General features: G+C 37.3%; 1 protein-coding gene across 2 annotated transcripts in view; it reads right to left on the bottom strand.

Annotated features, from left to right (window-relative positions):
• The window catches only part of SORCS2 (sortilin related VPS10 domain containing receptor 2), a 571,536-nt gene that overhangs the window by 14,947 nt on the left and 542,082 nt on the right, over positions 1-14,507 (bottom strand). For both annotated transcript variants that reach the window (XM_086463685.1, XM_086463683.1), the window contains exons 20-24: positions 10,060-10,193; positions 8,596-8,719; positions 6,682-6,794; positions 4,929-5,054; positions 124-223 (exon numbers count right to left, since the gene is read on the bottom strand). In XM_086463685.1, coding sequence (XP_086319811.1) covers positions 124-223; positions 4,929-5,054; positions 6,682-6,794; positions 8,596-8,719; positions 10,060-10,193 — 597 coding nt within the window. The remainder of the gene's footprint in view (positions 1-123; positions 224-4,928; positions 5,055-6,681; positions 6,795-8,595; positions 8,720-10,059; positions 10,194-14,507) is intronic.

Below are 14,507 nucleotides of genomic sequence, written 5' to 3'. Positions count from 1 at the left end.
TATACATATGTGTGTGTGTGTATGTACACATCTATATTGATAGGAAGATTTTCTCCTTAAGTTATCGGAACTCAGATAGGCATCCAAAGGTTGGTCTGTTGGGAGCTCTGTTTATATATTTACCTGAACCGGAGTCAGCTAAAGTCACTAAGACCCAGTATCCTCCCCTCAGAAAGAAACTGATGTTGTGGGCATTCAAGGCCTGCTTTATAGCCGCTATTCTCTGAAAAGACAGCAAAGAGAATGTCAGACATCTCACACTCCGTTCCACTTTGAGACACTCAATGCTTTAAAAAGGAAAACCTCTGGTTCATTAAATGGTGAGAAACTCAGAAAGCATTTGTCAACAATGAGCTGAAATCTTAAAGAAATTCCATTTTTAAAAATCATGCAAAACTCCATGAGCCATAAAAGCTGAAAATGTAAAATCTTTGTAGCCAAATCTTTCTTTCTGCTAACCAAAGCCTTTACGTTTACCCAGTATGTGATAGACAGCATGTCATTTGCATGCGCTATTGGGTTTACCTGGGTCATAACTCACACAATGCAAAATCCATATTAAAAACTCTCCATTCTTCTAACCTATCAGAAGAAAACCTGCAATGCTGCTTTAGATTTCTTGCTATGAAAAGTAACTGCTATTTGATAATGAACTGCATGTCATAATTTACCTCACCTCCTTACCTATAATGGGATGGATTCCATTTATACCCAATTTTTAACAATTCTCTGTAGAAATATATACATCCATCCATGCGGAAAAAAATCAGGATTCCTCATATTTTTCTCCAGTGGATAGAGCACAATAAAATATGGTCTCTCACATTTTTATGGAGCAGAACCATTAAATATACCATCATATCCTAACCCCAGATGACAAATTGTCTGAATTTTCCCTTCTACTCACTTGTGTCTTCAACATGGGTAATTTTCCAAAAGATCAAAGCTAGTTTTGTACTCTATGCCTTATAATTTAGGATATGACTTCCCACAAGATGCCAAATTAGAAAAACGCTTTATATTCGTGAAACCTTCATGAGTAACTCCTTTTATGATATTATCAATTACAGTGCTCATCTTTGAAAGCCTTTGCAGCATAATAGATAGAAATGCCTCTAGTCTCTCTCATGTTATGGACAGAGATTACACAAAAGTTCAGATTCAAATATCCTCACTCACATTGAGGAATATCTAACTTCTGAAGCCATTCCACTGACTTTACTGCAGTTTTTGTGCAGGAATGAATTAACATAAGGGTGGTGTGCACATGGCCTCAGTTATTTTACAAGACAATTAGTCCAGATAACTCCTAAGTATTTATCTTTTTGCCCAAAGGTTGAAAAGAGAATGGATATGACACCTATATTGATTAACAGCCTTTAAAGTGATGCTGGCACCACTGAAATAGAGTTACTTCATCTCAGTCCATGTTCATTCACATGTTCGTGGTATACAATGCAAGAGGGACCAGTACTTTAGGCTAAGCTGACTTTCAGCCAGTAAATAAAATTACTGAGCCCTGTAACTTTGGACACAGCATATTTTCCTGGCAGGTGTTTGAGGAATCCAACATTTGCTCTGTTTTTTCCTTAAGTGACTAACACTTGTTTGTTATTTCCCTCTCCGCTCCTGGGTTCCCATCCAAACCTATACGAACTACACTTTCACAGGTCAAAAATTTGAATCTCATGTGAATCCAGCCAAAGGTTCTGGTTTATTTATTTCACTGTTAGATTGATGGTTGTTTCAGTATTCATGAGGTGTTTTTTTTCTGCCCCAATGTATTTATTGAGCACAGTGCTGCCACCTCTCCAACTTTTTAAAAGACAAATCCAGTGTTTGGAGCTCCTCCCTAGACACTCCAAGTTAAGGTTTTTATACTGGCATCTGAATTTTCTACCTTCTTTTTCTACATCCGTTCCAATGATAATATTTGAATATGTGAACACAAAGGTTCCTGTATTGTGGTATAAGAATGCAAAAATGACACTATTCAAACTCTTTCCCACTTACACATCTGGGGGTCTGACTTGCCCTTTTTGCCAACTCACCGGGAATTTTCATATAGTAGTTTGTCTAGATAGTTGTCCAAATATTCCTCAGAGCCACTGCTCTCCAGGCTATAGTTTAAATGCACTTCAACTGACTCTTTCAACTGGACTTATCCCACCTGACATTAGACATGTAATAGATATGCATAAATTAAGCAAACGAGTCCTCTTCTAGAGTCAATGATTAGAATGAAATACTTCTGAAATTGCCATGTTCTCAAAACCAGGTTAAATCACACTCAGTTTTTATTTCTACATGCATAAATTTGAAAGAAAAAGTTTTTTTTTGTCAGAATGGAACCAAATTTCAGAATTATCCAAAGTGGTCCTACTACTACACTGCCAAGTCACTTAGGATCTTTGTAATTGCTGGCTACTTTTATCAGTAATTACTCCTATTCTAGACCGCTAACTTAATAAATAGCATCATATCACAACACTTCATGTAAAACACCAAAACTCCATCAAGGTGTTCTCTGCCTGACCAATTAATGATTACCTTTAACAACCCTTTAAAATCATGTAATATCCCAAATCTAAAAGGTTTTCGGCCAAGAACAAATAGGTTCTCTTTAATGGAAGACTTTTCATAACTATGTCTGAGTTAAGGATTTCAGACTTCCTCTAAATATGCAGAAAACTTTCTGCCTTGGTGTGTCCTCACAACAGTGTCACAATACTGACTTTGAGAATTGGCACTAGCAGCATAACAAAGTACATCCTTCCAGTGAAATATGATGGAGACCTTCAAGATCCTCTTCTGGTAACAGAAAAGAATGTAACAATCTTTAAGCAAGTGACACCATGAGTATTTTCCTGTTGACTCTGCTTCTAGATTTATTTACATAGGGTATATTTTCAGGATATTTCTCAAGTCACAATGGATTCTGATACTACACATATTTTATCAAAATTTGTGCCATTCAATTCTAAATTAACAAATTTTTATGCACATATCAATAGCTAAAGTAGTGTCCCTAAGCAATAATATACAAACAGAAATTTAGGCAGCTAGCACTTGAAGTCTGGCTCTACAGCACAATACTCTATAAAACAATCAGTGTTGAAATGATACTAGTGCACCTGATTTCTTATCATTGGATAGCATAGGCTGTTGCAATTGCTGTCTCCCTTTGTTCCTGCTCCAACCAAACGTAGGTTGTACTGTATTTGGTATTTCCATACATGTAATCCCCAACAATCACTCCTCTGGCCTGGTCCATCCTAATAGTGCCAGAAATGTACATCTATTCTCCAGATTATACAATTACTTTCACCTTTCAGTACTCCTCTAGTTTCAGAAAACCTTTGCAAGGTCTTACTGGAGGACTACTTGTTACAGAAACTGTGCCCTACTGAACTACTGTAATTGCCCCATAGCCCCACCAAACAGAAGTTTTCCCAAATAAATTGCAACATATGATTGTTCTTCTTTATGTTTTGGAGTAGCTCACAAGATATTTCACAGACAAACATGAAAAAAGCCTTGAGACAGCACTGATTATAATTGATGATATTCTCTAAGCTGCCTTGAAGCACTGCAGCAATATAACAGTTGAGACTTAAAGGGAAGTAATATGCATAACACTTTGCACTGAAATAAAATGTTTGCATAAACTATGAACCTATCACCATCAATTTCCTTAAACTATTAAAGAGACCCATTCCATATATGATCAGAAGAAAGAGAAAGAATTTCCTTTAGAAGCTGCACCTTACTTCTTCAAGAAATGGAAAGATGCAAATAATTTTGAAGTGGTAATACTCACCTTTTAGAGCCATAGTTCATAAGTGGCTCTCTACTAAAGAAACAACCTGTTAAAAACCGTTTCCTGCAATGTAGTCAGGATTTCAACTCCCAGGAATACCTCATGCGATTACAGAGGGAAAGCCATAAGAGTTTGGGGTTGCCACAAAGCAGAAAATTTTGTGCATTCACACTGTACCCTGTGCATTTTAAAGTACGACACCTGTTCAAGTACTTCAACAACATCAACATACTCCTTTGGACCTTCCAAAGTGTACCCCATCAATTCCAAATACAATCTACTGGGTTTGTGTTAATAAGAAGAGTTTCATCTTACGTCCTTCTCCAGCTCTTTGGATACTGTGACCTTGTCTCAGAAAGCTGTAAAATGCCCTTCAAAATTAACAATATCTTACATTGGGGTTCTTTGCAACTGGCAAGACTTGAACTGCAAAACACATGCACGGTTTTGGGAGCTGTTCCTTTTCTATCACAGCAAAAGTATGAAGAACATTAATTATAAATGCCAGTCTTCTGATTTTCAACTGGCATAAGGTCTTTTATTATGGAAGAAATACTGTTTGGAAATAAGTAGGGAGAAACTAATGTCTGATTTTCATTCCTGGGTTCACTATATTTGTTTCTTGCCAATTGAAAAGGACATTTGCTCATAAAGGCAGAAGTTACCTGCCTGATGCTCTTTACTTTATAGGTCAACTATTAAGGTTCTGTTTCTGTTTGACCTGAAATCTAATTTGCTTCTGAAGACAGTGAAGAGATGGTTCGTCCCTCTTTAGAAATATCAGTGTTCTAAATACACTCTTTGCTCTACTGGATCTTACAGACTGACATGCCATCACTGTTGTTTCTGTTTAAAAAACAGATCGGTATTAGTTATTCTCAAGAAATACACTAATACAAGTAAGCACTAGATTACGCTGGTCTATACGCTGTCAAACAGCGCAGCCACAGCTGTGGCTAGCTTTTATATGTCTCTTGTCAGGTGGGTGTGAGATCTTCACATAGTTAGGGAGCACCTTTTAATTTCACCTAATGACAATGAGAGTAGAGCCACTGATTGCAAAACAGGATGAAGACTGCCCTAACCAGACATACATTCCTCTGGTTACCTTATCACTAGTTATACTTCTCTTCCTTTTTGGTTGGTTTGCTGGTAGTAGCACATGCAAGTCAGCAGTTGTGGGCAGACCAGGTTTCACTACTGTCATAAGTGTTTCTTCGGGTATATTGGTTTCCTGTGAAGACAAAGGCACACAGCAAATTATAGGACAGTGTGCTTTATATTTTATAGAAAATACATAACTAACTCCACATGTGTCTTTTAGTCTTTGGTGTTCAGATCCTTAATATTTAGAGGGGATTCCACCAGAAGCTAAAACATGAACAAAGGCAAACATAAATTAACTGAAATGTGAGCTGCTCTTTGAAGATTGAAAGAGCTAAGCACTGTTATCGCATTAAAGCGATTTAGTGGCATCGTGGAAAGAAGCAAAATGAAGTGGTATGCAGTTTTAGCAAAACTCTGCTGTGGTTGTGCATTTCTAGGGTAACATAAAAAAATCCTAAGTGATTTAGGATCCTTTGTGGGCCATTCAGACACTTAGTAGGCTTAAAAGGGCATATTCATTACAGATGACTTTAGCTCAGGGAGGCTACTTTTCCATCTGTGTTTAATGGACAGAGAGAAGCCTTCTAGGGTGAGACCAAGAGCATTTAGGTTCAGTTCCTGAAATTGTAATGAATACCTGCATCCCCCACTGAAAATCAAGTGCATCCCTTTTCAAAATAGTTTGTGCAAATTTTGCTTTGAGTCCCAAATTGCTCCATGTGTTGTATATTCAGCCATAGAGTTCTAATGACAACACCCTGGGCACTTCCTGGAGCCTTTCTCAAACAGATTCTGAAATTCCATTCAATCATGCACATTCTTTTGCAAATGCTTTAGTACTTACTAAAATGCAAGGGCTATTTTATAAGGGAGTAAAATATTTGTTTGACTGACACTGGTTATGGGATGGGTTTAAGTTGATAGAACTGGGAAAATCCTTTAATTTGACATTTGATATGAACCTTAAAAAAAGGACAGAAAATGGTATGAAGCAAAAATTCCAGAACCTGCTTGGCACTACTGCAAATCCAGGAAAAGTCAAGTGATTTCACATACAACTACTTTAAAAAGACTATCAACCTGCACCTCAGTGCTATTGCCCTCACAAAAGTCAGTGTGTGCACACTCAGTTGCTGGGAGTGTGTGTACCTGAAGAGCACAGCTCTAGAGCTCTCGGTTTTCATGGGTGCTCTTTACTTATCTCAGTACTGCTGCATGGCTTTGTACTTGATTTAACCTATAGGATTCAGCTGCTCACAGTCCACATTTCTTTTGTGAACATGATCTAAAGAACCAGCTGTACGAACTGTGTGCCTATATATTACACATATTTCAAAAGTTACACAACTGGCATTGTGAATTCTTTCTTTCTGCTTTGTTTTTACACAAAGACTATGTCTTTTATATTACACAGCATCCTTTGCTTAACTGCTAAATATATCACATTTAAGCTACTCTTCCTGTTTTGCAGTCAGCAGTATTTGCCAATATGTCTATCCCTAATCCCAGAGAGCAATATTTAGCATTAATTGCCCATTAGGCTGTGTTAGACCTAAACTGTCTGTGTTACAATATTGTTGCCTACAACCTGCACGTAAAAGCGACACAAGGCTCAAACTTGCTTGAAATGTGGCTCATGAGGTTCACTTTATTATTTTGCTCTGCCTCCTTTTTTCTAAATGAGAAGCCACTAACTTAACCTTCAAGCTTTATGACCGGCAAGGGAACATTTTACGAGTAATCTGAAAGAGCACCTTTGCAAGAAGTCGTGTTACTACCCGCCCTATATCTTCCCTCCAGTCCGGTATGTCAGGGTTGTACGTGTCCAGGTGCTTAGTAAACTTCAGAGGAAGAACATGAAAATGATCTAGAAAACCAAAAAAAGAAACATTTTTGAACAGGTAACAAACCAGGCTGCAAAAACAGTTTTGTAGAAATAAAAGCTGAAAATATATATTTGGCATTATTTGCTGTGCAGTGCTGCAGTATTTAGGAAGCCCACTGCTCTGTGTTGCGTACTCTTGCATGGAATAAGAGCATACTCCTGTCAGGCACTCAATTTCTTTTTGCATTTTCATCAACATCATCAAATTTGTGCCTAAAGATAAAAAAGCCAAAAGCAAAAAAAATAAACAAAGCAGATTTACATATGTGCTCTGTAGTCATAACCTTCCCAATAAATTTTCCTTAGGACAATACACCACACAGACATGGTTAGTTTGTTTTATTTGTAACGGGAATGCGCCAATGGATTTTATTCTCACTGAATCATAAACATATGGATTTTTCCCACTATATGTTTCTGTTTTTCATGTAAAATTGAAAACTTCATATACTCCCCAAACTAGCTATGAAAATAAGAACAGAAATGGTATGACAAAGCCTAACTACTGCCCTCTTTGAAAAATAAAAACAACATACACCCACAACATTTCTCTGGATATTGTCAAGAATATCTGAAATACTAGAAATGGGCTGTTCCTCAGAAAACAGTCTTTAAAATCTTCCCTTTCTCCATGTAGGCTCCTTCGATGAACACCTGGGGAACTTAATGCAAAGCAGAGAAAGAGATCCTCTGGAATGCATGAGTCAAACCTGGCCTCCCCAACACTTCCAACAGAATTGTATTTTAATGTGGTTTTCTTTTCCAAAGCTTTCTTTATTTCCCTTATGGCCAGTACTTCCTTGTTCTTGGTATCATGATTGGCCGACACTAAGAGCAGAAGAAGCGCTGGAAAGCCAAAGTCATTGATCTAGTCACACTAAGAGGGTTATACTTCTAAAGATTTCTAAAAAAAGTGGATGCACTTATAAGTGGTAGCATAAAGTTAAATCCATCTGTTTTAGGAAAGAAGAAGGTTCATAAAGCTCCATTTAGCATGAGTCTGGTTTTCACCATTATTTTAAATTAGTAAGTATACTAAAGGCAAAAATAACAGAATCTTCTTCATACAATAGAGATGCATCATGTTGTGTATTTCATGATATCAGAAGGCTTTTAGCTCGCATTAAAAAGAAGCTCTTTCACTTATCACAATTCCCACATGTGACAGCACAAATACAAATGAAAACAATTTGTTGGCACTACATTTTTCACAGTATATTATGCCTTGTCACCAGATTATAAGGCACAACAAAACACACCAGCGCACAATGTGAAACAAGAGCTGAGGGGCTACTCAATAATTACAGTGGAGCTGGACTTGATCCAAACTCTTAGATAAACATCAAAGGAACAGTGATATATTGTGATAAAAGGCAATTATTTCACATTGGTTTTAATGCTGACAGCATATACACAACTAAATTTTCTTTTTTTCAGAGGTATTTAAAATACTTTATTTAGAAATTCTAAGAAACTTCCTAGTCATTGGCCAAAATGCTACTTCAACACTATCGCTACATCTAGCATTTTGAAACCACAGTAACATTTACAATGACCAAAGAAAACAAAACCTTTCAGATTAAACCCTTCCATACAATCACAGTATTTAATTCCGTGGAGTTACCTAGTGACAGTTCACCCTTCTAATTTTAAGAATTAAATGTGGCATTAGATATAATTTTACAACAGGTTCAGTTGTGTCAGGGCTGGTTTAAGAGGTGTAAGAAACAAGTACACATGAAACAAACAAACAAACAAAAATCTAACAAGAGTAATGTCTCACCAAAAACATGGACAACTTTTGAGTCCTGAAGCATGGAGCTCCCACAGGAAGCTTGCACTGTAACTCTGATGTCACCTGTCTCAGCAAACTTTGTCACCAGAAAACTCTCCAATGTAAGGAGTGGCTTTAAAAAACAAAGAAAAGTCAAAAATAGAATTTCAGCGAGAATCATGAGAACAGAGTCTGAAGAGACCGTCATTAAAAATATTAACAAAAAAGGTTTTACATCAATTATTCAATTAATCAACATTTCATCAAACTATTCAATTAGAATTGTCAATACAGGATGTTTCTATTCCTAAATGGATCCTTTATAAAAAGAATAGCTGCCAGATGGGGCAAGCACTTCTTTTAGAATAACTGGTAGAGCATCAGGTTTTTATTCAGATCCCACTGAAATAAATGGGTTCTGAGGCAGCCTCCACAATCTCTGCAAGATCATACGTAGCAAGTCATTTACCTAAACAAACGTAGGATATGTCAGGGTCAAAAGGATTAATTCTGTTGACTTCGAGCATGACCCATGGAAGTGCATCTGTCCACCAAAACCTCTGAGGTGGAGCTGAGATACTCTGTTCCCTGATCATATCCACATGAATTACAAAACCCTTCACAAGACTACATCCACCTGCAGTGCCTGTTCTAGCAATGGCAAAGTCAATAATAATGAACAGATACAAGGTGGGATTATGGTAGACAGCACATTTACAAGACAAAAGTTCATTGTGCTTATCTGAAGCATTCCTCTGTCACACTTGGTCTGCCCCATAAAGAAAAAATCTTACTTATCTGTTTCTGAAGGAATTACCTAAAATAAATTAACTCAGCTAGACAAGAAATATTCTCGATAGAAATACTTGGATATTTATTGCTCTAGGATATGTTTATCTAGAACTTCTATCCCCAAATGAATATCACTAGCTTGTTTGAGTGCTCTCATTGTTTTGATATCCTTTTAGATATCCCAGTTATTTTTGATATGCCAGTTTATTTTAGAATCCCAGAAAATATTTATCTATACAATGAATATACATATCTCTATACAGCACACAAATTTACAGTCCTCATATAATCAACATGGAAGTGCATAAATCTAGTTTTCATCATTCACCAATGCAATGATCCCAAATGCATCCCACTCCACAAGTTTTTCTTTTCCCCAAGTAAATAGAATAAATTGTTGTTCCCCCCCAAAGAAAATTGTTTAGAAATTCAAACCAGCTCTAGAAGAGAAATTTCCATTTCTAGCAAGTAGCAATAAAGGGAAATTAACATCTTAAACGCATGTGATAAAACAGGAGACGTTAGCTACAGCTTGCCACCAGATATAACCAGCTATATGGAATGAAAGATGGTCTAAATGAAGTCATGCAACATGGTAGTATTTCTATTAAAGTAGAAGGTGTCACTCAGCCTTTACTGGAAAGAGACTGAAAATAATCTCAGTCAAAACCATTCATGTACCTGAAGATTGTTTCCTATCCACCAGTAAAAGACTGTCAAATTAGGGTTCTTAGGCAGTATGATGGCTGTCAGGTTCACCTCCTGGTTTCTTCCAATGACTGGAACCACTTCTAAATTTAAAGCCTGCAGTGGAGCTGAACAAAGTATACATCAATTTATTAATGCCTCTTTCCCTGAAAACTTCTCACCTGCACATCATAAGGTCCTGAATTTATTTTTTCTCCCTCCTGCTTTCACATCTGTGTTGAAAACTACAGGCATAATTGGAAGGACCTCATTTCAACTGACAACCCCCCCCACACCCCGCCAAAAGAAACCCAACCACCCGTCCCCTCACCCCACCCCCAACAAATAAACCCCACAAACAAAATCCTAGAACAATGAGATGGATAACCAAAGTGCACCTCTCTGATGCACTTTTCCCGTTCCTGTCTAATTCTAGAAAACATAAGTAAATATCCCATTTAAAAAGTGGAAAAGGCAATCTCAGCTTTTTTTTTTTTTTTAAGTAATAAAAGATCAGATAAATAGACATCTAACAAATCTTAAACTGCTAAGGGAAAAGCAGAGAACTGAAAAAGAATGTCATTGTACTCATTATTGTTAGAAAATATCAGCTATTAAGCTCGCACCACACATAAACTCTCATTAATGGATGATTTAAAATAGATGTGTACATCAGGGTATTTATTTACAAATTGCAAAAGATAACCTCTGTACTCCAAAACGTGTCTTAGAGTAAGTTTAGTCCTTTCTTAACTTTTGTCTATGAAGGCTGTAAGCATTATTATTTGTATAAAATAAACACATCTTTACAATGATTTTATCTGCTTCTTAATGTTGTATTTTGCTTCATAGTACAGCAAGTTTATTGAAAGAAAACCTTTCCCTCAGAGGTTTCCAAGTATATCTTTTTCAGAATGTCTGAATGTAAAATCTTTATAATAGTATAATGTGATAACTAGAATTTCTTAACTTCAGCTGCACCATCTATCCAGGATACCAAACCACTGTATGGTCCAACATGCATTCATTAAAAGAACGAATACTAACCAACCCGCTTTTGTCCATTCTAAATATCTTTTAAGTCATTCAAAGGTCTTTCATCTCAGTGCAAACTTGAAGGTAATTAACACCAGTCCAAGGTCTTTTACTCTCTTTCATGAACTGAACCATTACCCATTCATTTTGACTAAGCTCATCGAACTTCTCTGAGACCAAGTTCTCCGAGCTGTGCACATCCTCCTTTTCCACCTCACTTCATCCAGCCTGTGTGCTGCTCCATCCGAATGTAAGGCTCTAATTTCGTTCTGCGTTTTCTCCAGACTCTTTAACTACCTACATGAATTCAAGAAGTGTTGAGTGCTTAAACAGATGGTTTCTTTAATGGCTTCTTTACTGAAACAGAGTTAAAATGCTCCTCCTGTTCCTGGTGTCTTGAGGAAAATTCAGAAATTGTAGGAAATCTATTAATTTTTTTCCTCCTAGAAACTGATTTTCCTTCTGATGAGACAAATTAAAGAAATCTGGAGGGATATGCATCACTGTTTTGCTTTTGCTATAAATATACATTTTTCCCAGAGGAAACTGATCATTTTGAGATATGCTTTTGCTCCTGAATAAGGTTACTTTCTTTTCCAAAATTTTCAGAAGGGAAGTTGTTTGGCATTTGAATGATGTTTTGGTATTTGAATGTTATTTTAAGTTTGCCATTCCTATATATTAAAAAGCTAAAGATAATTATAGTGAGTCCTTCTGCTTGTCTCAGTCACATAATTCCATAATGCATTTGAACAAGCTTCATAGCATCCTTCAGTGTATACAATTATGAATGACGTTCACTTACATAATTTCTGTTTAACAAAGCTACAATTTCAGTACAGTTTTCAAAGCTCCCTGATTATTCACACACTATAGAGATTATACTTCCATAAAAAATAAAATGTATGCCTAGTTCTTCTTCAGTTCTTTTTATTCTGGGCTACCTACTCATGTTTATATTATCAGACTTGCTCTCATTTCTCTTACAGTTCATTAGCAAGCTGTAGATTGCATGATCTGGATCAGAAAGCATAATCTGGATGACAGACCAAAGTTCATACAATTGTCCTGCAATACAGGGCATCCCAGAATTTGGCAGGAGCAAAAAATATTCCCTTTACCATTCGTTCCTGAAAAAATTCCCTGAGAATACACCAGATGGAGACAGAGTGAAAGCAGGACTATCCATGGATGTTTCTGCTTTCATGGTATTCCACAGTGAAAAATGTCTCTGAATGGCTATTCGTGTTTCTGTAGAATGTAGAAGTTGCAGTTTAATTAATGCCAGCTAGTTTACTCAAATCTTGTAATTTACCTAAAAAATTAAACAGAGCAAATGACACAGAAAGCATTTATTCAAGCAGGCTGGCTAACATGGTTCCATGAGTCTTCTAGACCATGTACAGCATCCATGGACATGCTCAGCAATGGACCACATCTGTGTCAGTGCTCTGCTGCCTCTGCCCTTCGGCACCAAAGTCCTCTTAACGGATCAGTCGTTTTAGTCGTGAAAAATACCTCCAGCTTCTGCAGTTTATAAATCCACTGCATAAAACACAATCAACATCTTTTATTTTTACTGTTTATCCTGATTAGGCCACACCAGAAGTACATTTTGAGAAAGTGATTGTTCCACTTTCCATCAGGGCTTGCTACTGCTCATCACTCTCTGAATGGTAAGTAGAGGCCGCACCTCGAATCCTGTGTGCAGTTTTGGGCCCCTCACTACAAGAAAGACACTGAGGTGCTGGAGTGTGTCCAGAGAAGGGCAATGAAGCTGGTGAAGGGTCTGGAGAACAGGTCTTACAAGGAGCGGCTGAGGTTGTTTAACCTGGAGAAAAGGAGGCTGAGGGGAGACCTTACTGTTCTCTACAACTACTTGAAAGAAGGTTGCAGCGAGGTGGTGGTCAGTCCCTTCTCCCAAGTCAGAAGTGATAGAATGACCTCAAGTTGTGCCTAGACATTAGGAAGAATTTCTTCACTGAAAGGGCTATCAAGCACTGGAACAGGCTGCCCAGGGAAGTGGTTGAGTCACCATCCCTGGAGGGATTTAAAAGACTTGTAGATGAGGCGCTTAGGGACGTGATTTAGAAGTGGACTTGGCAGTGCCAGGTTAATGGTTAGACTTGATGATCTTAAAGGTCTTTTCCAATCTAAACAATTCTATGACTCTATGATTCTAAGTTTTTCTCCCAAAAGAGAAGGATGTTACACAGAGTGTATTGCTGTTTATTGCTTGTACAGATCTACTCTTCCTGTGCTTAATCTACTTTTCAGCACCTAGAAGCTCCTAAAAAGTAATGGTGAAACCCTAAGATATTTAACTGAGCTCTCTGGAGTTGTCAGATGATATAAAAAACCAACACAACAAAGAAACAGATAATGAATCTGAGGCGGAAATTCGATTCTGATCCTTTCTGTTTGATTTTAATAGGAGATTGGCCACTAGCATTAATGGGTTGGGCTCCATCTGCTAATCAAAGCAGAAATGGAAACTCTGGACTCAAGGACTCTGACTAGCAAAATACATAAATATCAGCAGTCACCAGACAGGCTGACATAAAGCACACAGATCTGTGAAGAGCCTCGTATGTGGCTCCAGTAATTCCCATTGCTTTGGGATTCGGACAGAAGACACACCACTCACAACAGAGGGAAAAAGACGCCTGGAGAATGCAAGATGAGTATCTTTTCTTTTGATGTTACTTGTTTCTGATTTTTTGACACATCTGAAAACAGGCAAAGAAATAGCTGTCTTGAATCTCAAAGGAAGGGGAAAATTCAGTTCCAGTTACAAGTTTCCTTCTTCATTTCAATTATGAGATGACTGAGGTACATTAAGCTTGCAATGGTGCATGATATTCCCTGTGCTGTGCTATTCTTTTCTTTTAAATCTATTTGATGGGGTATTTTAGGTCTTAATTAAGGACAGGGAGAGAAGTCTAAGTCAAGCAATACTGCCTGCCAACATGAAGTTATTCCTAAGTACCACTTTAAAACATTATGAGAATTAACTACCTAAACCCTAGATTCTAGTACTTTAATAAGTAGTCTGACTTTTAGAAACACTGAGGTTTTGATTCTTTTTTGAAACCATACAAGAGCTCATACGTTTCTCAACACATCTGTTCACTTGCTTCACACAGCACCTAGAAGCTTTGAAAGAGGTATAGCTTGAAGTGTTAAATTTTAGTTGCCAAGACTGCCAATGGGGTCTTGAGTCAGGAAGATGGATCAAACCCGAGATTTGAATCTAGGCATGCTTACTATTTAAAAGATTAATACACTATCCTCCCAAATGTAAACAAAACTAACTCTGACCTTCAAATACATTAGGTTTACAAGCCTTTCCATTAACAACATACAGCACTGCAAGACTGCATGATGTTGTTGGAAAAATATCTGTT

This window comes from Leptosomus discolor, chromosome 4, assembly GCF_034619465.1.
Source record: "Leptosomus discolor isolate bLepDis1 chromosome 4, bLepDis1.hap2, whole genome shotgun sequence".
Lineage (NCBI taxonomy): Eukaryota > Metazoa > Chordata > Aves > Leptosomiformes > Leptosomidae > Leptosomus > Leptosomus discolor.
The sequence above is the reverse complement of the archived record's forward strand: the minus strand, read 5'-3'. Positions and strand labels throughout refer to the sequence as shown.